The 24636-nt window shown below is 44.7% G+C and overlaps 4 protein-coding genes and 1 long non-coding RNA gene across 7 annotated transcripts; 2 read left to right on the forward strand and 3 right to left on the reverse strand.

Annotated features, from left to right (window-relative positions):
* Positions 1–827: 827 nt before the first annotated feature.
* LOC130687426 (uncharacterized) lies at positions 828–16837 on the forward strand. The gene is given in 8 exon segments (XM_057510598.2): positions 828–968; positions 3301–3482; positions 3485–3571; positions 4138–4274; positions 5488–5891; positions 10374–10983; positions 11028–11815; positions 14907–16837. Coding segments are annotated over 7 exon segments (3891 nt in total). The 5' UTR covers positions 828–968; positions 3301–3307; the 3' UTR covers positions 16597–16837.
* LOC130687415 (uncharacterized) lies at positions 11925–24123 on the reverse strand. Of its 2 annotated transcripts, XM_059495054.1 has the most exons (6): positions 23744–24123; positions 23501–23584; positions 22426–23435; positions 22248–22340; positions 21724–22180; positions 11925–11940 (listed from the first exon to the last, which is right to left on the reverse strand). In XM_059495054.1, exons 1-5 carry the CDS (start codon positions 24015–24017, stop codon positions 21728–21730), a joined length of 1914 nt encoding a protein of 637 aa, XP_059351037.1. In that variant the 5' UTR covers positions 24018–24123; the 3' UTR covers positions 11925–11940; positions 21724–21727. The 2 variants fall into 2 exon arrangements, with proteins under 2 accessions (XP_059351037.1, XP_057366562.1); XM_057510579.2 differs by lacking the exon at positions 11925–11940 and having other exon boundaries at positions 21712–22180.
* Positions 16809–19489, reverse strand: LOC130687423 (N-acylneuraminate cytidylyltransferase A-like). Of its 2 annotated transcripts, none has more exons than XM_057510593.2 (5): positions 19044–19484; positions 18185–18337; positions 17886–18041; positions 17332–17491; positions 16809–16976 (listed from the first exon to the last, which is right to left on the reverse strand). In XM_057510593.2, the coding sequence occupies exons 1-5, from the start codon at positions 19165–19167 to the stop codon at positions 16832–16834; spliced, it is 738 nt and encodes a 245-aa protein (XP_057366576.1). In that variant the 5' UTR covers positions 19168–19484; the 3' UTR covers positions 16809–16831. The 2 variants fall into 2 exon arrangements, with proteins under 2 accessions (XP_057366576.1, XP_057366577.1); XM_057510594.2 differs by having other exon boundaries at positions 16831–16962; positions 19044–19489.
* On the reverse strand, positions 20036–21599 carry LOC130687420 (target of rapamycin complex subunit lst8-like). The gene is made up of 7 exons (XM_057510588.2): positions 21165–21599; positions 20982–21101; positions 20885–20915; positions 20733–20810; positions 20530–20675; positions 20321–20463; positions 20036–20258 (listed from the first exon to the last, which is right to left on the reverse strand). Exons 1-7 carry the CDS (start codon positions 21494–21496, stop codon positions 20143–20145), a joined length of 966 nt encoding a protein of 321 aa, XP_057366571.1. The 5' UTR covers positions 21497–21599; the 3' UTR covers positions 20036–20142.
* Positions 20724–21289, forward strand: LOC130687431 (uncharacterized). The gene is made up of 3 exons (XR_009000149.2): positions 20724–20852; positions 20912–21087; positions 21156–21289. It is a non-coding gene; the product is annotated as an uncharacterized LOC130687431 (long non-coding RNA).
* Positions 24124–24636: the final 513 nt, after the last annotated feature.

Below are 24636 nucleotides of genomic sequence, written 5' to 3' on the forward strand. Positions count from 1 at the left end.
TCGGTGCTTGTCTTCATTTATTCATTTGCTCAAAGGCTTTCTCGTAATGATTAAAATGTGTTTATATCTATCGCTCTTCGTTCGCGTAACTCCGATTCCTGATGTCCTCAGCCATTCGGCTTCATTTTTAGCAGCACTACATACTGTGCAAGAATGGTGTTGGACGCGTTTTCGTGTGCACCTAGCATCGCATAGCCCAGCAGTAGGTCAGTGAAATTATCGAAGATAAACAATGTAAAACCAATAAGAGCGGTAACACGTAATGCGGAAGGCTATAAAGACACGTGCTAGCGACTACACACACAAGATGCTGCCTTGCAAAAATCTTGTGCTGCGCGTCTCCATATATAGAGGAGCATCTTGGTTGAAAGTCTCTTCAGTCGTGGCTTGCAGCAGCTCGTGGCTGGCTGTTCGACAGCATTTCTGGCCCCCGCTTACATCCTTGGCTCTAGCGATTGGAGGGTGCGTCTATGACGTGACTATCGTTGTGTGTTTTGTGTGGATGTATATCAAAGAGCTTGCGCCACTTTTGCCTGCTCACTCTGGATTAAAGGACAATGTACACGCAACGTGCCATCAACTAACTTGGATGAAATACCTTTGACAGCAATCAGCGTCACCAAACACGACCGACATCAAAGAGAGCGGAGTTAGCATCGACGAGCACCAGCAGTTTAATGGCCCTTTAGAAAAAAGACGCGTAAATTCTCGCCGTGCCATTTGATTTGCAATCAGCCGATGGCGGATTGGTGGCAAATTGCGAATCGAATGGAGCTGGGAAAAAAAAATGCCAATTGATTGCACCGTGTCTTTCGTCGCCTGACTGGATATCGTTTAAATATAGCTAGGCAAATCGATAGACTGTATCACCTCCAATACAAAAATAAGAAGCGACATTGGTGTGGATCAACCTCGTCAGAAGGAGAAAATTACACGTCCGCCAGCCACGAGTCCCTTCCAGTTGCCAGGTAAGTCTGTGTCTTCCATTTCGGATGCACGACGACGATATTACATGTGATTTGAATAATCCATGCAGACCATACCTAGGGAAATGCTGACGGAGCAGATCTCGTGCTTATTATTCGTCCCCTTGCGAATACCAAGACTCTCGTCTCGATCAATAACACCTGAGCTCCTCGACTAAAGACACTGTCGCAGCATTCTTTGTTGATGGAAATTTCAAAAGACGATCATCTTCTTTTCGTAGCCAACGCGGCGTATCAGCCGGCAAGTAGCTAGCCGTAACGAGCCGTTTGTACGTCGATATAATGATGGTCATCAAGGGATATTGCACTGATTGTTCTACGTAGCGTGATGAAGAGTTGTACATGTAGAAATAGAATTTCCTCACTCTTTTTACTTGTTGGCCACCATATTTATCGCCGTGTAAGGGCGCGGAGGATGAAAATCGATAGCTCTCACTTTCTCTGAACATTTGATCCAACTAAATGCTCTGATGGAAACAATTTGGAAGATGGAATAGACGACACGCTCCAGTCCTTTGTATTTGATGCTCTTTACACATAGGGCAGCTAAAGAGGAATAATACATTTAAAATAACACATTTTCTTTGGCTCCTCCCGAGACATCGAACACGTTATCCAGCAAATTCCTCGCCATGCGTCCTCCCCACAGCGAAATCAATTTACTTTGCCGCCTTCTTTTTTGACATGTCACTCCGACTTTGACGTTCATCTTTTGCTGTGCTTGAGCTCCACTTTGTCTGTGAAATTTTGCACTGCACAAGTTTTGCACAGACATCACCGTTCAGCATTCGGTTGCATAAGAAAACTGAATCGCGCTACATGCTGCGACGTTCGCTTTGTTTTCCATCACCTTAACCAATAGGAAATGTAAATCCGACTAACATAAGAAACCTTTCAGAGGAATAGGACAAAACAATGACGATTCTTTTTCATAGAATGAAAATAAAAGGGTAAAATCAGGACCTTTTTCGATGTTTTCCATCGTCCCTTGGTGATATTGGATTGTTCATATCAAGGCTGTTGTTGACACAACTCTAAAAAGAGAAGAACGAAAAAGGAATATCGAATGGATGCTGGTGCACGTTCGCTAGGAAATAATACACGTTAGAATATGATAGGATAAAGCGACACGCAAGCGAATCAAATGAGGTTCCGCCGTTTACTCTACCGGCAAAGTCAATCGGCATCCACACGTTTAATGCACCAGAGGCCGAAAGCAGACGAAATGCGACTAACCATAATAATGCAAACCTTAAATTAAAAAAAATAAAATAAAATGGAGAATAATATCATCAATGATGTGATCTACTTCACCCGAAATATAATATGCTACTATTCGTTTATCTCTTAGACGTACACGCAAAGTGAACTTTTTGCTGCATTACTACATTGTATTACGTTTCGTATTGAATCCGAGTGTGAAGGATTGGGACGACAGGTCAATCGTTTTATATTTTTATCTTTTGTTTCCTTTCGATAAAAGGGGAAGCTCCTGTCATTTAAAAGGCATTTGGTATATTGGCTCTAAAGTCAACATCTTTATTTCTATTATATACCATTCGTCTAAGCACACAGCCACCCGTGCTGGACAGTTTCCTTGATATACCACATAGATTTTTCTTCCTTACATACAATATTGAGTGGCATTTCATGTTGGTTTGGCTGTAATATTGGCGAAAGCCCTTCGTACGAAACGTAATCGAAATAATCCTCAAGAAAGGAAAGATAATCCCCGAAAATCTCGCGACAAGTGCAGACGAATTCGTTTATCGCATCAGATGACAATGGCGTGGGACGTTGACCAAAACGTTTGTGATGCTGGATGTATTTTATTGCTTGAAAACACGATGAAAGCGATGCCCAAATTCCGTCATTTATCACCGTGTCCACTGGCACTGCAATTCAAATGCAATTTAATGTGGCTACTAGTATTTTCATTCATTTCAAACAGTGATTCCATTTGCCAGTTAAAAATCTAACGAAAGTCATCATCGTGTTTGTTTTAATCGATCGATAAATCAATCGATATTCGGTTCAGCCTCACAGAACTGTGTGAGTGAATAGATTGCCAAGTTTTTTTTTTTTTTTGCCCTCTCTCTATCGTTAAAGAAGTCCTCATGAGAATCTAGCCATCAGCCAGAAAGATGGAGTTGATTTGGCTGCTTGCCTATTTATACAATCCAATGCTTCATAACAGTTTCTCCTACCGTTTTTCCTGCAAATCACATCAACCTATTAACAACAGCGTATCGAATGTCCAACAGAATATGCGTGAAACCGAAATTGCATAACAAAACATTGCATTTGCACATAGGTCAAGGATGCAGCAGATTCAACAACGTCCAAGAAGAAGACGGTTATGTCATTCGACTAGACGATGTTTGCTGTTTAGCGCAGTCTTATTTATCTTAATCGGAATCCATCGTCATCACGAAGGCGTAGAAGGGGCGGAAATGGTAACAAGTAATGGCTGCCCAGTGACACAGTTTCGGTGCAGCACAACGGCCGTTGTGTCAATCTCAACGTCTTCTGCGACGGCCGTAACGACTGCGGCGACAATTCAGACGAACCAGCTCAATGTACACGTAAGTCGAAAAGGCCATTTCAATCTCTGGAAGAGCATTAGCCAATAATCCAATATCTCGTCCTTATCCACCGTGAAACCGATGCCAAATCTGGTTGCTAAGCGAAAAACGAACAAAACGTCAAAGAGGCGGCAGAGATCGTCGACGTTAAAGTAAAAAAAAAAAGAAAAAAGGGGGGGAGTTTATAAATAGCAGGAAACCTTTCAACTCAAATAGGAAGGTTTCTTTTAGTCAATGTTTTTGCTGTTCATTCACCAAAATAAGCAAAAGATGGAGGCTGGACGTGGGGAGGTCGAATCGATTCCGTACATGTCAACACCATTACATTTTGTTGACTGGACACACGACGTGGACCACATCAAAACTCTCTCTTGCAATAGTCACACGCATCTGGTGCTGCAAGTCAGCTAAAAGCAATCTGGCCATTTGCAATCGCCATTTTCGTTGCTTACGCCCCACTTTTAATGGTTAAAATTGTCGAGCCGTACAGGCCATTTTTTCTCAATTCTATCGTGAATGCCTTTAACCCAACGTGATCAATTGATTTGCTTTTCATTGTTTGACAGATTGCAACCGAACGTATTACGCAGGGATAGGCGAAAGCTACCGGCTTTTGGTGGCCTGGCCTAAACTAAATCAAATGCCATTCCTTTGCTATTTGACATTCACGTCAGCCACGCAGGAACCGCCTCAACTACTGCAGGTATGTTTTTCTCATTTACATTCGATGCAGTATTCATAAAAACCTGCACAATTGCTGATCTATTTTCAATATGAGCTCCATTGTCAATTACCATTTTTTTTTTTTGCATCTTAAACGTGACGCCTGATTTTCCTACGAATGTTCCCGCTTTTTTCTCAAGGTTTTATTCTAATCTGTTTTTTTTTGTGTGTGTCCTCTCCCCCCTTAAAAACCCTCCCTTTGTGATGAATCCCTGTGGGACTATTCCCTCAATTTTCCCTCCATTTTCGAGTTGGCGGCCATTATGGATTTTTACTTGACCAATCAGACGTTGACAACAAGTTGACTTGCAATTTTTTACATTAGATTTTTTTACTTGTCGTCGAACTTGGCACAAGGCAAACAATTAAGAGTTTCAAATTGGAAAATATCAACGTGAAATTTGGGTTGTGCGAGTTTTGCTTAAGACTTGAGGGAAATTTGACAACTCTGATTCGGGGGGGGGGGGGATGAGAAGAGCTTGAGTCGTATTCAAAGCTCCGTCGTTTAGTCCGTCGTGGCCATTGTGTTGCGGTGCAATTGTGAAACGTCGTCGTCATCGTCGACGCGCCATTTAACATCCGAGAAAAGACTGCGGTGGAGCGAAGAAAGCGCTGTTCAAAGACGAGCGTGACTCATTAGAAAAGGAGAACACGAAAGTTGTTTAACGTCGAGTTGAATGAAAATTCCCGAGCGTCAGTGGCTAGTAACAATGGTGGCCAATGATGAAGATAATGGGGAAACAGATTTATCAAAGATGGTCTCTGTTTTTAAGTACTTTGTTTTTTTTTCTTTCAAACGTTGGCCGGAACGACAAGTAAAAGAGATTTTGTTATTATTTATTTTTTCTTGTTAGTTAGTTGTACTTAATTCCGCATTATTTTTTGTCCAGCAACGTTGGCCAACACAGACACGTGTAACCTCGATTGCCAGATGACCCCTTCTTCTCAGGTGTTTCATGCTTCAAGCTTTCGTAAAAGCTTTCATCTTCTTAGACGAAGTTGAAGCAAACATTGCAGGTTGTGTACAATTCCATTAGCAGCTGCCAAGCGCAACAAAAGTTGCTAATGCATTGGCTCTCCTTTGCCCATTGTGGTGGCCACGTAACTGTTTTAATCTAAGCCTGTTTACATCTGTTCTCCAAGTTGTCTGATGAGTAATTTAGCATTTTTTCTTTCATGTCTGAACTTTGGAGGTGCGTGTGGACACGGCAACGATTGGCCAGTACATTGTGCAGCAGAGCAAAGATGAAGTCAATGGCCGTTGCCCGGATGGCTGCATGCAGATCGTGGAGGGCGAGATGCAGCTCAATCAGCCTAAAGTGGCGCCCAGTGCAATGAATAATGGTGGCCACAGCAACACTTCAAGTGGCGCCTGGTGCGGTGCTTCCATTACGCCTCGTTTCTACTACGCGGATTCGAAATCCGTCACGTTCGTCCTGCATTTGCAAACCATTCCGCAAAGCTTGTTGCAGAAAAGCAAATCCTTATTGATGGCTGGCAGCGACACTTTATCGACGTCATCCATCGCGGCTCAACAACTTCATCCCATCCTCGATCTCACCTACAAGATCTTACCCCGATCCGCTGCAGTTCTCCGGTAAGTTTCAGTTTTCTTCTCGTTTTTTTTTATGCCACGTCTAGACGGTTATGTAAACAACATTTTCTTGTCCGATGTCGTGGCAAAGTTTTTGTAATCGATACGGGCCATCTATTCTTTAAGGCGGCCAACGTTTCGCTTCGTTAGACTTGTTGAACTTGATAATGAGATGGCACAGCGAACATGTGTGCAGACATTTGGCTGACTGGGGGCCATGTTTATTGTCGTTAAAATATGCACAGCTGACTCGCCGTCGGAGCGCAGCTGCTGCGAGTCATTCAATTACGACGCAAAGGACGAACGAATTAGTTGACGAGACAGTTTTACAGTGAAACTATTGAACCGTCGGGACTCGAATCAGATTCTTTTCTTCAACAGTTCACGAAAAGAATCATTTGTTTCTCGGCATAAAGAGACACCTTTTGTCACTGATGTAAAAATCAGATTTCTTCTTGTTGTTTGCCGTTGTTTGTTGTATTGTAGAAATCGTACGGGGCTGAGTGATGTGTTGTTTGCGTCTGAAGGATAGCTTTCCCAGAGGGGGGGGGGGAACAGAAATCTATTCATCTGATTAAGGTGGTGCAGAATAGAAGGAAAAGCATTTCTCTCTAAGGACGTGTAGAATCAAACTAGGGAAGTGGTGTTCTTTTTTTTCGTGTGTGTGTGTGTAGAGAAATCCATTGTTGCATAATATCAGCGAGTCAAGCGGGACGCATAGAACCCCGCCCGATCGATCGAATGTTCCCCCTTTTTTTTTTTTCCTCTTTAAAAAGCACGACAAATTATCCAAACCGTTTGGCTTGCATTTAACAAGGTATTTGAACGAAAGGAGATAGGCTAATAAGAAAGGGGGTGGGGGGGGGGTGATGACCCGAAGCCAATGGATGAGAAAAGAAAATGACAATCGTGTGACTGGAGACGGTTATCAAATAAGAATAAGAAGAAGAAAAAAAAATAGGAAGGCGTGTTACCACTCGGAAGTAATACGTGGATAACCTAATTTCCCAGGAGGGTGGATGTAAATAAGCATGTCCTGTTGTCGGCCTGATTCATTTAATTATCTTTTGTTTTGTGTGTGTTTTCCCCCTTGATAGAAATGATTTTTTCGTCAGTTTGCCGCCTTCCGTTTCTTTTTTACGGTTGGCATATTTTTGCAGCTTACTACTTTGTTTCCGTTCTCTAGAAAAGGAAAACAATCTTTTCACAGTGCAATATTCTATAGGGCCAATATTGACTGTTTGAATCAAATCGAATTCGGCTTGTTGACTGGGACGTGCAGGGCTAACGGTGCCGGTGTTTGCACGCCGGTTTTTACGTGTAGTCGGGATAGACACGCGCGGGAAGGCGATTGTAGACGTTTGAGTATGATGGCTGCCGAAAGATGGGAAAAGCAAGATGGGGCAAATATCGCATGTTTGATGCTGCCGCACTTTTGTTCGTCGTAGAAAATTCAGGTCACTTTGTTGTTTCATCAGGAGGATTAAAACAAGCGAAATGGTTCAACGTAGAAAGTCAACATAAATAATGAAGAGGCAAAAATCCATTAAAAGTCAGCTTGGGAAACAGGGAAAGGAACTCGCTAAGCGATAAAAAAGAGAAAACCGGAAGGAATCGGCCCTATGTAACGAAGACTGAATTATTCCATCTCACGTGTACACGAAGGGAGGAAAAAAAAACCAAACAAAATTGGCTACTAGCCGAGAGACTGTAGACATTTCCCGAGTAATCTTCGTCTTTATTTTTCATTTATTTTCACCTGCTTTTTTTTTCCATTGTGTCGAAAGAAGGATGAGGGGGGGGGGAGGACTGTACACCAGATTAATATTATCCTATAGAACGTAAATCGGGAAAAACGCCCATAGAGTCACGTAAGCCCCTGCCCTGAAAGAAAAGGAAAAGGTTCAATGCTTTTTACGTGCGCTGACGGCATGGAAATGGCGTTGGGTGTTGATGCCCGGGTAGGCGTAGACGATCGATCGAAGGAGTAGCAAAAACTTTTTCCTTTTCTTTTTTTTTTTTTTTTTTTCCACTTTGGCCCCTGTGCGTGTGTGTCTGGAGAGAAGACGAGGGATGTGTCGGCAAGCGAGAAAGGAAGTGAACGCCAAACATCATCATCCAATGGGGACGTGGGCCAATGAACCGACAGTCGAGATCTTTACTTTTTCTTGACATCCCGTATTATAATCTCGCACTTTGCTCTCTCTCTGCCTGTTTTTTTTTTTTTTAATAGACTTTGGTCTTGATCACGTTAAAGTTAGATTGACTCGTCAACATCGCCTTGATTTTTCATTCGGCGCCAAAAAGAGCCTTTTACGGTGACAGTTCCTGTTGCCTACAATTTGAATAAGCGAGAACAGACTTTTTTATTCAGAGCGGCAGGAATCACTGGGAGGGCGAATAATAAATAATAATAATAATAAAGAATAAGAACGAAGTCGCTGTGGAAAAGTTGGGTAAAATAGTGGGGGACTTGTTTTTTCTTTCTTTTAACTTTGAATAATAAACCACTGTTGGTTAGGCCAAGTCGAGAAAGACGGTGTTTGATAAGCGTAGCACGGCAGAAACCCCGCAAAAGTTTTCAGATGGAGATTATCCGCGTTAGTTTTGTTCTGTTTATGTAGGAAAAAAAAAAAGTCACTTTGCCCATCTTCATCGAAGCAGCACAATCAGCTGCAACGCATTTCTTGACTATTTTTTTGATTTTTTCTTTTTTGATTGCGTTATCTTCATCAAGTTTGGCTGGAAAACAAACGAAGCGAAAATCAACGTGAGGCCGATAGTCTATTAAGTCCGATAGGATAGGAGGGAAAAGAAACAGCTGAGAACTTGCTGCGAGATCTTAATTTTGCTATTGTGGCTGCAGCCGACGATGGCACGACCGCGACAACACGCATCGATCAACGGTCCCTTAATCCATCCGTCTGCGTGCAGACGTCAGGAGCGTTTTCATCCGCCGCCATATCGATGGCACTGACGCAGCCAAACAATATGCCTCTTATCCTTTCACCGACTCATTTTTCTTTTTGCCTGTCGTTCGAAACCCCCCTCTTTTTTTTTTTTTATATATGTATATATAATTTTGTGAATAATGTTGCCTGTCTCCCTGTGTTTGCGTGCGCTCTAACCGTTAAATACGTTTATATGCATTTTTTTTTTTTTTTCTGATGAATTCGTTTTCCCCCACCGCATGGCGAGGTAGAAAGATGGAGTCGGTTGCTTGCTACCCGCGCTGATGATCGATACATGTAGTAGGACAGCACGGCTGCGGTGCGCGGCAAGAAGATGGGGCGGTGTGGTTTTCTTTTCGTTTCGCCTTTGCCGTAGTAGTTTGAGACAAATTGAGACGAAACGTTTCATTTTGAATAGGTGAGTGCGACTACGAGGCACTGGCTGATCAATAATGGAAGGCAATTCTTGCTGGCGCGCGGCAGCTATTTTCGGATACCCCCCCCCCAAGAAACAAACACACGAGTTATTGTGAAATTGATGTGAAACAGAAGGGACGAGGAAAATGTCATCATTGATTCATGGCAAGAATGTAGGATCAGGTCGTCTTTTAATGCGGGCCGCCTTTCCCGTATGGAAGGCGTGGCGCGTGTAGTAATTAACCGTTGCTGCATTAGTAGCTATTTGCAGTTGGTGCGCACAGGCCGATGCCAACTGTGCACAACGTCGACGTTGCAGTCGTTTGCGTGCGCGCGCCAGAATGTGCTTTATTATTCAGCTAGCGGCGAAACGGTCAAGAAAGAGGCGTCTTTGTTTAGCAGGTTGTAAGACATTGATTGTTTCATTGATCTTTTATAAGCTCGTCGTCATAGATTGTAGTGGCATTAGCGGACTGTTGGCAACGTCGGACACACTATGGCTGGTGACGATGACCTTACTTTGATTTCTCTCTCTCAAACGAAATGCAATTGTTGCCTTTCAGTAGGCGCTTAGTGCTCGAAATGCGCGATGAACTCACACCATTCATTGGCTTCTCGTTTGAACGTTGACGTGTTCGACGATTGGACTGGCACATCGGCCCAATTCCTTCCCACTTTTGCCTGTAGTGTCGTGACACCACATTACGCGGCGTGATATGCGCATCGCAGCCATTTCCTTCGCCGTTCCAATTTCCCCCCTTTTTTTTTTAAATTTCAATCAATGGGAGAGAGACGTGCGTCGGTGGCTGCGTGAATTGTTGATGGCGATGGCAGCGTGTGGCAACCAGATGAATTGTCTGTTTGTGCAATAGACCCTCACGCAGACTCAATTCTCAGCGCCGAAAGACGCGTGAAATATTGCATGCAGAAGAGCGTGGGGGTGTCGTCTGAGAGATGTGTATTTACCCATCGTGAGAACGTGCGTAGGTTTATAAGCGCCGCGAAACACAACGAATGGAAATGTTGTCTTTCGTGGCACAGTGTCGATCATAAATTGGCTTATCAAAAGACTTTGCGTGTCTCATGTTTTTCGTTTGATTTTCATTCGCATGTTTAGATACGGCGGCGCAGTGAAAGAGATACTCGACAGTGGCGTCAAGAACAGCAATAGGAATCAGCTGGGCGAACCAGTGGCCGGCACTGGCTGTTCCAGACTATTTCGCCAATGTGGCCTTTTGTCGGCCACAAATGGTAACGACCAGGAAGAATGCCGTGTCCAGTCTCCTGGCTATCCAGGCATTTACCCGCGCAACGCTCATTGCATCTATCGAATCTCGTCGCATCGACCCAGCACGGCCTCGCCCAACGCCGGCCGTCTCGTCGTCGTCGTCTTGTGGCAAAATGACGGACGCAAAATCAACTTGCGCGATTGGAACCAACCGACGAGGGACGCGGGACAAGCTCAGCGCGCGTCCAGATCGACAGCCGAATGCGAAGCCAGCGGAGATTACATCACCATTTACGACGGTGTCGACACGCTGGCGCCCGTTTTGGCCCGATTTTGCGACGGTCCGTTGCCTCAAATCGTGTCCAGCTCGGCTGATGTGACGGTGGAATTTCGCAGCTCGCCGCTGGACACCATCTACGCCGCCTCGGCTGCCATCGAAGGCTTTGAATTGAAGGTGCGAATCATGGCCGCTGAACATTTGCAGCCGGTGATGAGCAGTGCAAGTGAGATTGGCCGGACGGCCATAACGGGCACTACCACCAGCAGCAGTACGGTAGCAGTAGCAGCAGCAGCAGCAGCAGCAGCAGCAGCAACAACAACAACAACAACAACAACAACAACAACAACAACAACAACAAGTGTCAGTGGAACGTGACGAGTAGCGGATTGTCACGCGGCCAATTGCATTCGCCAGCGCAGACGTGGCCGATGCGGACCATGTGCCATTTTCGATTCGTCGGTCGAGCCGACGAACGTGTTTGGATCTATTTTGCCAAATATCATTTCGAAAAGGAAAACAGCAAGAGGCGACAACAACAACAACATCAGTGCCGCAATGCCCTGCGGATAGCCGAAGGCGATGGAAGCGGATGGGACCCGTCGACAGCCGACAGCAGCGCCGTGGCCAATGCAACGATTCGCCTTTTCTGCCGCGACACGAAACCGCCACCTCTTTGCGAGAGGCAATTGCCAGTGGTGGCCAGTGGGAGAGGCGCCGATCGATCGATGCCACAACCGCCGTCGCCGCCGCCGCCTTGTCTGGCCGGCGAAAGTTTTTTATCGAACGGATCGACGTTGAGCGTCCAACAACATCTGCCGGAAGGGACGGCCTTTTCACCCTGGAAGTATGTCCTCGTTTACGAGTTTTTCCGCCCAAATCAAGACGGCCAACCGTTGGTGGACGTTGGTGGCGGCCAACGGCCCATCAACTGCAACAGACTCTTCAGCGTCGGACGGAATCAATCGGACGGCGGTGCGTTGGAACTTCGCGGCAACGTCAAATCGCCTCAGAATGTTTTCCTGTTTGGCCGCGGCGGCGCCCGTCATCTCAAGTAAGTTGTTATACTTCATTTATTTCTTTTTTTTTGTTTTTTTTTTGTTTTTGTTTTTTATGACTTGGGCTGAAATGTTAGAGCCGGAACCTTATTCCCCCCCTCCCCCTTTTTTTTTATGTGTACTCATTCGGTTTTGGTAAGATGCAAAGGCCAAAGGGAGGGAATGAGGCTGACTAGTTTTTAGCATGACAATAGGTCCAGCATGTCATCAACCGTTTGACTTGTTTTCGTATTTGGCCAGCCTGTTTTAGTTTAAGGAATAATAGTAATCGTATTTGGGGTTGCCTAGAGTAGTACAAGGAGGCAAACTCCGGGGCACGATGCTCGTCACAGACGCAAACGACAATAGGGAGGGGGGGGGGGGATTTGAAAAGGCAGTTTGGCGTTAGATTGCATCGTCGGCGAGTGTTTCATACAGAGGGGAATAACAAAGTCAAGAAAACGTTGGCTCTGATTGATTTGTCATTGTCAGCCCTTTTCCTTTTTAACGTTCAAAACTTGTTTTCTAACCCTGCAACGCGAAAAGACTATGAGCGATTGGAATGGCGGACGCAAGTGTCGGCCCGATCTCTGGCGTCCTCGACCGAAAGAAATGCGCCCAACGGTCTCATATTGGCAACCAGACGCGGTTGGGCACGAGCAGAAAGAGCGGCAGGTGAGAATGTGCCGCCTTTTACGCCATTTATTGCGTTCGTTTCCTTTGTACCAATCGTGTTTCGCCACGCTTTGAAGAGGTCGCGGTCCCAGGTGCCGGGCCCACGATACGACACGATTCAATTGCAAAGGTCGATGGCAACAACAAATAAGGGATGTCCGGGTACACGTTCAACGCGCTCAGGGAGTGGGTTGGAACTGTGCGTGTACGTTCTAGGAGCGAGGGCAAAAAAAAACAAAAAAACAAAACACGAGCACATAAAAAGAAGGTTAATGTCACAGCCGTCTAGCGAGTCTTTTTGAACTGCATTCGTTGTCGTCGTGTTCCCCCCTTTTTTTTTGTGTGTGTGTGTGTGTAACGGCGCTACTCGTTCAATATTTCATCACAGTGTGCATCTGCTGTGTGCAACAAACGTCCGCAGTTTGGTGATTTATATCATGTTTGGCTTTGTTTCGTAGCGACATCATTAACTATATACACAGGCCGCTGTTTTTTTTTGTTTTTTGGATAGGCTGCGCCTTGTATTGTGCACCGAAAGGATTACAAGTGGCTCCGTAGAATTTCCAGTGTTTTGTGTTTCACGTGTTATTACACCTCGCACGAAACGAGTGATTTTGGTGGTTGCGACGAAAGTGAATCGCTTGTCGACATGCCTACTCTTTTACGTGTGAGACGTTTTGAAACTGGAAGAAGGAGAGTCTCGTTTTTCGAGTGTTTGAAATGTCTGGCGATTGGGGGACGTAACAGTTTGCCATTGCCAGACAATTCAATTTCGAGTTTGATTCGGAACTTGTTTGCGTTCGTCTTTTTCGGCAGTGGACTCATCGACCCCCTTTACGTCCACGTTGGTCATTCGCTTCGGCGATTCGTTTTCTCGTGTCGCTCCATCGGTTCTGCAAGTCGGAATGTCACGCAATCCGTTCGCGCATTTTGTCGTCCCCCCCCCCCCCACCTTAGAAGGAAGACGAGTTTCGTGACGTTCCCTTCATTTTTCGCGCAATATCGCTCGACGGAGAAGATGGTGACGTGGTGCGGGGGAGTTGTGTTTTGCAGCGACTGTTCGAAACGCTGGAAAATCAGGTATGTCGTAGGAGGACGTGGCCTTTCCATGTTTGGCGAGGGCAAACAAGCGCAGCTCTTCTCGTGCTCTAATGGATCGGTCAAGAATGGACGATGGCCGCTGAAAGAGGAAACCAATATTGATGGATGCACTCGAGACACGGACACACTCGATCAATCATTCCGCTCTTCGCTTGTAGACAACGACGTTTCATTATTCTCGTTTTGTTACGCAAAAATAGGGCGAGATGTTGCACGAGAATGTCAGTGACATGTCCGATGAGTTGTTGGCACAGGCGACTACGTTTAGGCTCGAAATGATTGCGATGCCGCTTGATTTTGGTGGTCGTGTACGAACTATAGCTGCAATCAGCGCAAATGCGGTCAGATGACAGCACCTACCCAGCGAAACTGTTCAATGCATCAACGAAATTGGAGATGCCTTCGGCGTGGTTGCAGCCGCAGCGCGTGTCCCATTCCAATGGACAAGTTTTGGTTTGTTAATCTTAAAGAAAACAAGGGGGGGGGGGGGGGGGAAAGAGGGGCAACCATGGAGCTCGGCCGAATGAGACGGCGACAGTAGTAGCTCTTATTATTGTCTATCGTTCAGGCAGAAACCGGACACGGCAAGCCGAGCCGACAGCGGCAGCACTTGGTCCCATCGATTATTGTGAGCTTGTCGTCAATGGTGAGCCACCGGGGCTGAGGAGCAACTCGAAAACAAGTCCTATTATTACTTTGACGTTATCTTTTAATGTCTCAAGACGTAGTAGGTAGTGCGATTGCTTGTTACCCGTGTCTCCCCTTGGTTTCAATTCGACCCGCTATTCGCCCATGCGTTTATATAGAACAAAGTTGAAATGAACAAGTTGTGGTTGGATCACATGTCGTAGTTTATCAACTTGCAAGGGGGGGAACGTGGCTGCTCTTTTTCGTGTCTCACGTTCGTTTCTTTTTCCTTTTTTTTTTATAGCCGACTCGTCTTATTTATTCACTCTTATCTTTTCTTCTTCTTCTTTCGATAGGATTTTTGTTGTCTTCCGTTACGCCACGTACAGACAACATGATATGCCAAATGATTTTTTATTGGGAAAAAGATAGGAAAGGAATGATCAAGGAGGGAAGCTATTTAGAATCGAGTATTGTTGATGCATGCAACAGCGATACACACAAAATGAATACGTCATATTTGTGAGCACCTTGCGATGCGCATTCCTTTTGTTTGGCAAGGGGCATCGTCACTGTGGATTCGTCTCTTTATTGTGTAGTTGGTCGATCTGTGCTGGATCGATTGACTCTCGTACGTTTTGTTTTCCCGCCCGATGAAATGAATTGCATTTTCTCTGTTGTCCATTGTCAAAACGAAACGAATAGGTGCGTGTACCGGTTCCAGGGCGACGAGACGATGCGGGTGGCGATCGAAGTGACTCGATTGCGCCTTGGGGGCCATCCGGGCACGCGTTGCCGCAGCAGGCTGGATCCACTGACCCATCAACGTCGCTGTCACATGTTACGCTCGACGGCAATTCATTCGTCGGCGAAAGACAACGGCAACGTGTCGTCCACCACTTCAACGGCGTTTCTGCAGTTGAGGGAAAGGCCGTGGGCCGGCCAGGCCAGCGGGCACAAGATGCTGCTGCAAAGAGATTGCCTGTGTGACACGAGTGGCCTCCAGCTGCCCTTCCGTTACGTGTCGACGAGTAGCGCCGTCGAAGTTGTCTTCAACGTCAATGACATGACTCACGCCGACGACTATCACGATTTCTTTTTCGAAATCTCTTACGAATTCCTGGGGGGACCGGCGGCCGGCGGCGGGAGCAGCAGCACGAGCAGCAGCACGAGTAGCAGCACGAGCAATAGTCATCTGAAATGCGCCAGCCAATCGGAATTGAAGCCATTGCAAGGCCCAGGAGGAATCATCAAACTGGACGGACTGCGAGGCAGCGGATTGACGACCACCCGCCAAAGTTCCGTTTGCAATCGTCAGAGTTGGTTGCTCTTGCCCAGAGCCGACCGTTTCCTCTTCCTCTCGACGGCCGGATTCCTCATGAATAATCAATTGGACGAAGCCAAAGACAAACAAGAAGACGAAGACGAAGACGAACCTTACAGCAGCGACAGCATCGATTGCTCCACCAAAAATCGGATAGTCGTCTATTCAGCCGGACAAGTGGAAGGCCAGCCGCTGGCCATCATTTGTCCGTCTGCTCGATCCGACCAAGCAGCTGAAGGCGGCGTCAAACTATTCAGCCCGACATTCGAAGACGATGCGGCTGGCGAGGGAGACGATGTGGAGGACGACGACCAATGGCGGCCGGGCAACCAATCGTCGCCTTTGACGACCGGCGGTGTCGTCATCGAGTTCATCGCCATTCAGAGCGGATCGTACACGCTCAAGTGGCTGGAACTGACGCCGCAGTCGTTGCTGGCCGTCAACGCCTTCAACAATAAATCGTTCCGCGCCGTTCCTCATCTGGGCTCGGTGGCGTCCTCACCGCCGTCGCGGTCACAACGGCCGCCCTCCTGGTTCTTTTGCTCCACCTGGTGTCCGGAACTCAAAGCCTGCGTCGACTCTCAGCTGTGGTGCGACGGCGTCTACGACTGCCCGTCGGGACTCGACGAATCGGATCAGCAGTGCCATTCGACCGTCTCGCCCGGCCTCGACGGTGACGTGTCGCCCACCAACCACGAACCGCCGACTCGCATCTCGGCGTGGAACGTGCCCAAAGTCTATTGGTATCTGATTGCGGCCGGCAGTACGTTGCTGTCGCTCTTCATCGTCGTCTCGTCCGTCTTGGTGTGTCGCGAAAATGGCCACCATCATTTCAAACAGCCGCAAGTGGCGGCGGCTGCTGCCTCGTCCAGTCCGGCCAACGTGTCGCGATCGTCGCAGGGATCGTTTCCGCCGGCCCCAGTGACGGCCCTCAATGATTACGTTTACCCACCCGATAGCGTTGGCAGCGTGGCTAATATCAAGATCGTCGTCGGGGGCAGCACGAAAGCCGAGAGCGTCGACAAGGTGTCGTCCTTGTACCATTACGACAAGAAAATGGCCGTTTCTTGACAATCAGCCACCACGTTGGAGAGCGATGACCTCGATTTAGAGACGACCGTTTGATCCGTCTTTTATTTTCTTTTGCTTTTTAATGGGTGCAGTTTTCATTTGAACCGAAATGTTTTCATGGGGCGTTTCCGCAATTCGTTTATTCTCTAAATTGAACAGTTGAATTTGGCACATTTCTTTCTTTTTTTTTTTTTTTTTTTTTTTTTTTTCGAGGAGGAAAATGATAATAGGGTTGTTAATAGCGTTGCAAATGGTTGACGTCGCCATTATCGCCGTCAGGCTCAAAGCCGAAATAGGATGCCTGCTGCCCGGCCAGCCACAAATCGTAGGCAGTGTCGATATCAATACTGTGCGCTGCGCTCATCTCTACAAACGAAATCCTTTCAAAAGTGTGTTGGTTTTTTCCCATTAGAAATCATTCTTGTACATATTTTTTCAAATAATTGTGTTGCAACTACAATTTCATTCCATATTGTCTATGTAAAAAAAAAAAATGTAGAGAATTTCGAGTTTTAAAAAAAAGGAACGACCACTGGTAAGGTGTACAATCCAAATCAAATTGTTGATACTTAATTCATCGTATATTCCACAGACAAATAAAGGACAATTTCCTATGCAAAAGCCCCGTACCAAATGAAAAAAAAAAAAGAAGCGTGAATCCCGAAGAAAAGCAATGAGTTTTGAAAGAAGGATGCAGTAAGGTGTGCGTGAGGAAAAGAAAAAAAAGGCACTTACTTTCCACCCTGGATGAGTCCTCGTCGCAAAAGTTGAACGGAGCTCAAGTAAAAAGCGCCGTTCTCTACCAAATCTCCGTCCCAGTCTTGCCTTTTGGGTCGACAATGAGGATCAAAGTTGACCGCGCGGATCTCCTCACCCGCTGCATCCACCTCCGTCTCTAACATGAAAAAAAGAAAAGGCAATACCACATCAAAAGAAGGCACCTCCCCCCTCTCTCAAAAAAAAAAGAAAAAGTCAAGTATCTGTGGAGGCTATCAAGAGCTGAGGAAGACTTGAACGAAAAATAAGAGATGAAAGGATCCATAAAACAAAGGCAAAGGTATGTACCACGTTGCTAGATCTTAAGTAGACGAAATATACAAAGCTTTCGAATAGGTTACGTCAGGCAAGCCAGGTGGTAGAGTCCTCATTCAAAAAGCTGAAACTGTCAAGGGCTAAGCATCAACCTCCCCGACCCACAATCATACGCAGGAGAACAATGGAGTCGGGGGATTGAAAAAGAAAACAAAAAAAAAAGGGGGGGGGGAAATGAGAAAGAATGATTGGTTTACTGTTTGGCTCAAGTTGCATCCAGCGCAACGAGTGAGAACGCGTGACGGAGAAGACGGAATCGTAGCATCCGCTCGTCATTTTAGCGAGAGCTTGGTTCAAGTGCGCAACGCGGACGAAAGGAGACGTGCACTGAATCAACGCCACCACGTCGACTTCTAAAGCCGTCGGGAGGGAAGAACGTTAGTGGCAGCTAGTCATTTGTTTCAAGTCGATGATGAATGAGACTACGTGATATGGCGGCCCTTGTAGCTACAAACTAAAGTTTTGATTAAAGAGCGGCGTTGAATGATGATTTTACCCGAATGGCTGTCTAAAAACTCGTTGACAGCGTCGAGCGACGATGCCCCATCGGACGATGACTCGGCAGATCGTCGGTGGATCTGCGCTCCGTTTTGATGGGCCAATTGCAGGATGTCATCGTGGTCCGACGATACCCACATGGAAGTGAAACCTGCAACGACCCACCAAAAAATGTGGTATCATTATTTTTATATTCTCTTTTGCGTCTAGCAACGTATTGATCGGTTACGTAACGATCAGTAGGATGCCACTTCAGAGTATTCAATCATAATGGAGACGCTGTCCTAAATTCGTTTGGCAGACATGTACAGAATAATATCGGCAGTAACACTGAGACGCACACGCCCAAAAGAAATGGCAACCCTGTTCTCCTGGGGCACAAGAAAAGGACAGCGCTGATTCTCCTGGCAAAGACACACCCAACCGTAGCACCGTACGCAGGCGACAGAACGATGAGAAGAAAAACCGTTTCAGAAGCTATGATTACAAAGGGAGCGGCAGTGCGCACGGTGGCAGCTGAGAAGGCCCTCCCCGTTCTCCTCCGACACGGTCGTATATTTTCTGAAAGGACTACCACTGCACATGGCGTAAGAATTTCGGATCGTCATCTTCTGAATGATTGCGTTCGGCATAGCCTTTATTCACGCACAAATGGCCATACAGCGACGATATTCGTCAAAATGATGGATGCAAAAAGGCGCGCCCAGTATTCCATTAAATGCCAATCGCGTTCAATTGGAAATGCATTCAAATACCTATCCTATCCGTGTGCAATTGAATCATCAGACAGCAGAAACTCCATACCTCATTTTTTTTTTTTTTGACGCAACACAAAAATACAATTGAGGACGATTTACCGCTACATCGGGACATCGTTTTCAGCGACCAGAGGAGAAGTGGCGTGCCTTTCACTAAGGCCAAGTTCTTCAGCCGGATGCCTTTACTGCCTCCGCGGGCCAGAATCAATCCAGCGACATGCATGACCAGCGCTTGTTCCCGACACACTAGATATATACCGGTGCAGAAGACGATTTTTCCAGAATTTGTGTGTTGCTGATGACGAACAACAATCTCTGTAATGATAATTCACGAGCTCTGCTCCAGTCCCAGCAGAGCAGTAGCGGAGAGTAAGCCTTTGCCAACAGTCGAAACTGTAGGTCTTATGTGAAGCGCAATCGTTCACAACAGAGTAAATAACGTTTAGCGTCGTCTTTCTTCTGGATGCTGCACGTCCCTAAACTACCGAAAACTCCTAGACCGCCGCAATCGCCAACCGAAACATCGTCCGATCGATAAACATTTCCTCTTGGTGATTTTAGTGGCCACTAGGTGCCAGCACGTGTCTACCCGCTTCTATGATGTTCGATACGAGAATCCAGTTTGACCGTTCGAACCTATTTTTCTGCCTAGCGAAGGTAGGCTAAAGAATGAAACACAGACACAAAATGAAATGTCACGAGGAACAATGGCCGACGTGGGAACAATTCAACTTTGTCTTGCTTGCCCTCGTAATCTCATCAAGAATCGAGTATGGCGTACAACTAAAGGGATTAATACAGATAGATGAGCTCCACGTCCGTTTTACGTGACGTTAGTCTTGCCTACTGTACAGAAATGGATGACTTGACGTGTATAGAGAGAACGAGAGGCAGACATAGCGCTTGACTGCTTCCATTCGGCTGAAAATTTGTCACGCCAGCCAGAAACCCATTACATTCAGCTGATTGAATCTTAATCCAATTGAATGTTGGCGTTGGTCTTTAAATTGGACCGAATCGGAATTAAAACGTTATTCCCATTCCAACCCAGTAGCCATAAATCAAGTGGTTAGAAACATTTCACGATGGACTTTACATTTTTCGAGCATTGTAGCAAGGCCAATGAGAAAAAAAATTATACAAGAAAAAAGAACAAAAAGGAAAGGAAACAAACAAACAAAACACATCAAATATTCTGTTACGGTGTTCCATCTTGAAATGCCAGAGAAGTAACAGCTTTTTGATGACCAATATATTCTTTAGCTATCTCGCTGGTCTCAATACTCCACAATCTCGCAGTGTTGTCGGAAGAAGCTGCCGAAGCCAAATAGAAAGTGTCAACAAGTTCAATAGTACCACCAGTTGAAGATTAGTACCTGTTATTGCGTACTGCGAATCAGCACTGAACGCTATATCCCACACCCAACGTTGATTTTCCGTTTGCAGTGTAGAATGAAGAGTAAAGTCTGAAGTTCTCCATAACTTTGCCGTTTGATCGGCCGACGTCGTTGCCAAATACCTTAAGAAAGAAACAACAGAAGATTATAATTGTTTGTGGGATTGCAAAAATTTCACGCCATCGTACTTAGCATCAGGACTAAATTTACACTTGAGACCATAGCGTTTGTGGGCTAGTAAACGGCTTTTCGGTCGCAACTGAGTTGGCGTTGAACCTTCTTCTCCATCAGGTAGTTTGGTACCAGGAGTTAAGCTCCAAACATAGCAGTTACCCTGTAAAAAAGTAAGTAAAAATCAAGTTCAACGTGCTTCTTTTAACTAGGTGCCTGCCTTATTATTGATGGCTGCCATGAAATTTGCAGAAGAATCAATTGAAATGTCTTGGATTGATGCATCTTGCTCTGGAATCTATTTGTTTAAAAGCTGATGTAATGGAATGAAAAAGTATTGGTAACGCAATTCAATCAGTTTCGAAAACAAACCAGTTGTTCATTGTGATCTGTTCGCAGATCCCTATGCAAGCAAGGTGCACCTTAGAATCAGTTTCAGTTGCATTATTACTATAAAACTAAAACCTACCAGATATGGATGACACCACTCTGATCGCCTACCAATAATTCTCCTTGGTTTGGATGCAAGCAAACACAATTTACAGGAGCTGTGACTTGAAATATTCTAGAGCATTGTAAATTCCTTGTTCTGAAAATAAGCACAAAAAAAATTGTTTAATAGAATGTCTATTTTACCACACAGAGTCATCACCTCAGGTCCCAAACTCTCGCAGAACAGTCCTCTCCTCCAGTGTACATCCAATGTCCATCTTCATGAAAACCAACAGCCGTAACATTTCGCGATATACCTTCGTAATTAACTATGGGATTCGGATTGGATGAGTTGATTTCGTACATGCGAATATGTTGATATCCAGCAGCTGCCAAAAGCTGGCTGTCGGGAGTAATGTCAAGTGCATTGACTTGGGACTCGGGATGCGTTACGGTACGAGTGCACACACCGCTGTGTGCTTGCCAAAATTTGATCGAGTGATCATAGCCTCCTGTCGCAAGTATCACTTGATCTCCGTTGTTATTACCCATAAGTATCTTTAATTTGTTTATCGTTTTAGTCAAACCGATCTGAAATTTCCTGTTTGTTTTTCTTCTGAAAGCTACGAATCAAGCAGACAACCCACAAAATCAAACTACGAGCCCGAGTCTGTGTTGCCAAACAGTGAAATACAGAGACGCCGTAGTTTAATCGAACCAGATCGAAAAACTAATTGAGCAAGAAAGAGATTTCCAAAAGGTTTGCCATTTTACATCACATTTTTATTCAGCTGAATAAATTTCAACAATAATTTCTTCTGCTTCCGGCAATACAATTTCAGGCGACATGGCTACTGTAAAGTCAGTGGATTCGGAACATCCGTTTTCCATAGTTTCTTCCCACAGGTTCTTTGAAGTTAACTGATCTGAATCGGGGGTTGAATCGGACTGATCCAGGGTATGTTGTATTGGTTCATCAGAATCATGAACGGCGCCAGTCACTTCAGAGTTTAAGCTTCCTAGATTTGATTTCTTGGCCAATCTAAGGAGTGTGCTTAGACTTGGTAGAGGAAGAATGCCATTGGAGCGTAAATGCTTGTATACTGCACTGCTTTTCCGTTTAATTAGTAGACAGTCTGCGAGAAATTCCGGATCATAGCGCATTGCTGTGAACCTATCGTTCCTCCCTGGGGTCACCTTGGCTTTGGCCATCATTGTTTTAACAACCAGTTGCTCCTAGAAAAGAGAAAACATAATTTGTTGGTACAACTCAAATTTTGTTAAATGGAAAAGGGCACATTACTTTTGGATTTAGAATCTTGATCCTGGCATCAAACGCGTTCCATATCAATTTTTGTCTTTCTTTCCGCAATTCATCTATGGTAGCCGAATACTTCTATTCCTCGCGAATAGGATAAAAAGAATAATTAGAATTCTTAACAAGCCTTTTTTTGTTAATTTTCTTAAGATTTTTGAATTACCTCCGCCTTCTGTTTCATTCGTTGCAGAGCTCTTTGAGAGGTATCCAGTTTGCGCCTATAATATTTTTTAAAATCTTTCGATTTGATGGGATTCTTTATCATCCGTCTCAAATTCCTCCTTAACATTTGGCATTTTAGGCAGAGCAGACGAGTGTTTGCGAGTCCCAAGCATTCCTTCGACCGCCACACATTTCGATCCTTAAAAGCGGCATATTTATCCGTCACTTCAACATCTTTCAGTGATTCTTCCACAATTCCTAGACATGTTTTTCGAATGTGGAAATCCTCAAGAATCTTTGACAATTCCGTTTTCTTATGAAACTCCAATTTGATGTACGGTGGCTGTATCGATTTTCCATTGAGAAACAATTCAACTTTAGTCTTGGTGATTATTCTCACAGTTTTGATAGTCATCACACCATCGTGGGAAAGGTAATGACAAGAACAGATGAGAAGTTTGGTTCGCTCATTGAACGACCAGTACCATTCGGCTGAAGGGAAACTGACACCAGAGATAAAGTCACGATAACCAACAGCATCCAAATCAAGGCAGGACTCTTCAACCGTAGGCGCCGAACATGAGGGACGAATACCATAGCTGTGGTCGCAATCGTGCACAGCAGATGAAGACACGCTACGACTTTCTTCTACTTGTGATGCAACGATTTCAGGATTGCCTTTTTTTGCAGGAACGTTTGATCGGACAGTTTCTACTACGTAATCGTGGTCACTATGAGACGGTATGGAAGAAGCAGCACTGGTGTCATCAATTTGCGCCAAATGTATGGATGAAGTTGAAGGCAAACCACCAAAGGTATTCAAACTGGGATCATTCTGAATGAGCTGGGTAGCTACATTGGAATTCTGAAAGATCAGCGGAGATTCATGTACTAGGATGTAGTGCGTCACAGGGCCATGGACAGAAAGATTGCTGTTTGGGTCACCAATGCGATCACATGGAATATCAGTTGTCCTTTTTGGTAATAAGCGGGGAAGTACAATAGGTGAATCTGCAAAAGAACATACAGACAATTGTGATTTCCACAGCTACCTCTTGAATAATAAGAACAAAAACCTTTAGTGACAGTTTTAGTACTGCTGCATTTCAGAGGTATATCTTTCTTGTTTGATAATGAGCTTGCATGTGAGACAGACGGTCCTAAAAGGAAAAAGCTGAGTAACAAATGCATTTTCTAAAAAGTATAAGGTACTAAACATAGTACAATAGGTGCACGAACAATAAAAGCCTCATCATATATGTTATTAAAAAAAACTTGATTAGCTAGTGACCATTATGAAGATTAAATAGAACAAGAACCTAGGAAAAACTTTGGTACAGCACCAGGCTTAAGTGTCCATCTTGCATAAGGATAGAATTTATCTTGTATTACTCTCCCTTTTTCGATATCAGCCTCTTCAAAATGTCTACTACAAATCTTTGAAGTAGCTGTCAAACCTCCTTTTGGAATAATCTCTTGCCAGATTGCTAATGAAGCCTTGGGTACACTGAACACCCCAACATGTGTATTTTCTTTATCACTTTTGCCAGAACAACCACTAATGAAACATCTTTTATGTATCTTCTTTTCCATTCCACAGATGGTTCAGTGCATAACTGAAATCAAATGTGACAAGGAACACGAAAATAACTTTTAAGTGAAACTTTTAATTGCGTATTCCAGTCGAAGATGAAATAAAACTAGCAGACAACTCTAACCCGATGTGTTCATAACAAAACAAGGAAATAAACTTAAAGGAAAGGACAACGTTCTACGCTTTCCGTCCTTAAAAATTGAATAACACGGGAAACATTTTTATTTTACCATTAGATTATACTAGTTTTTCCAGGGTTTATTAATTACAAAATGCAAATAAGCCCGACTTTTCAGCAAATTAAGTTTTTTTTCCAAAATCCACAATTTAGTAATCAGGAAATGTCCTTTACATTCGAAATAAACAAAAACCGTCAAAATTAACTTTGTATTTATCATTATATCTGAAATCAGCTGATTTTACAGTTTTGGAACTAAACGTAAAAAACTAAGAAAGTTTGGGGGTAAACAGCACTTTGTTTTCTTAAAATAAAAAAAAACGGCTAGTTTAACGAGAAAACTAATCACGGATTTGAAATCAGCGTTCAATTTTGATTATTCCCTGTGATTTTTGTCGAATTCCAAGAGGTTCCGTTTTTGGCCGATTTTCACAAAAGTG

This window comes from Daphnia carinata, chromosome 4 (assembly GCF_022539665.2).
Source record: "Daphnia carinata strain CSIRO-1 chromosome 4, CSIRO_AGI_Dcar_HiC_V3, whole genome shotgun sequence".
In the NCBI taxonomy this organism is placed as follows: Eukaryota; Metazoa; Arthropoda; class Branchiopoda; order Diplostraca; family Daphniidae; genus Daphnia; species Daphnia carinata.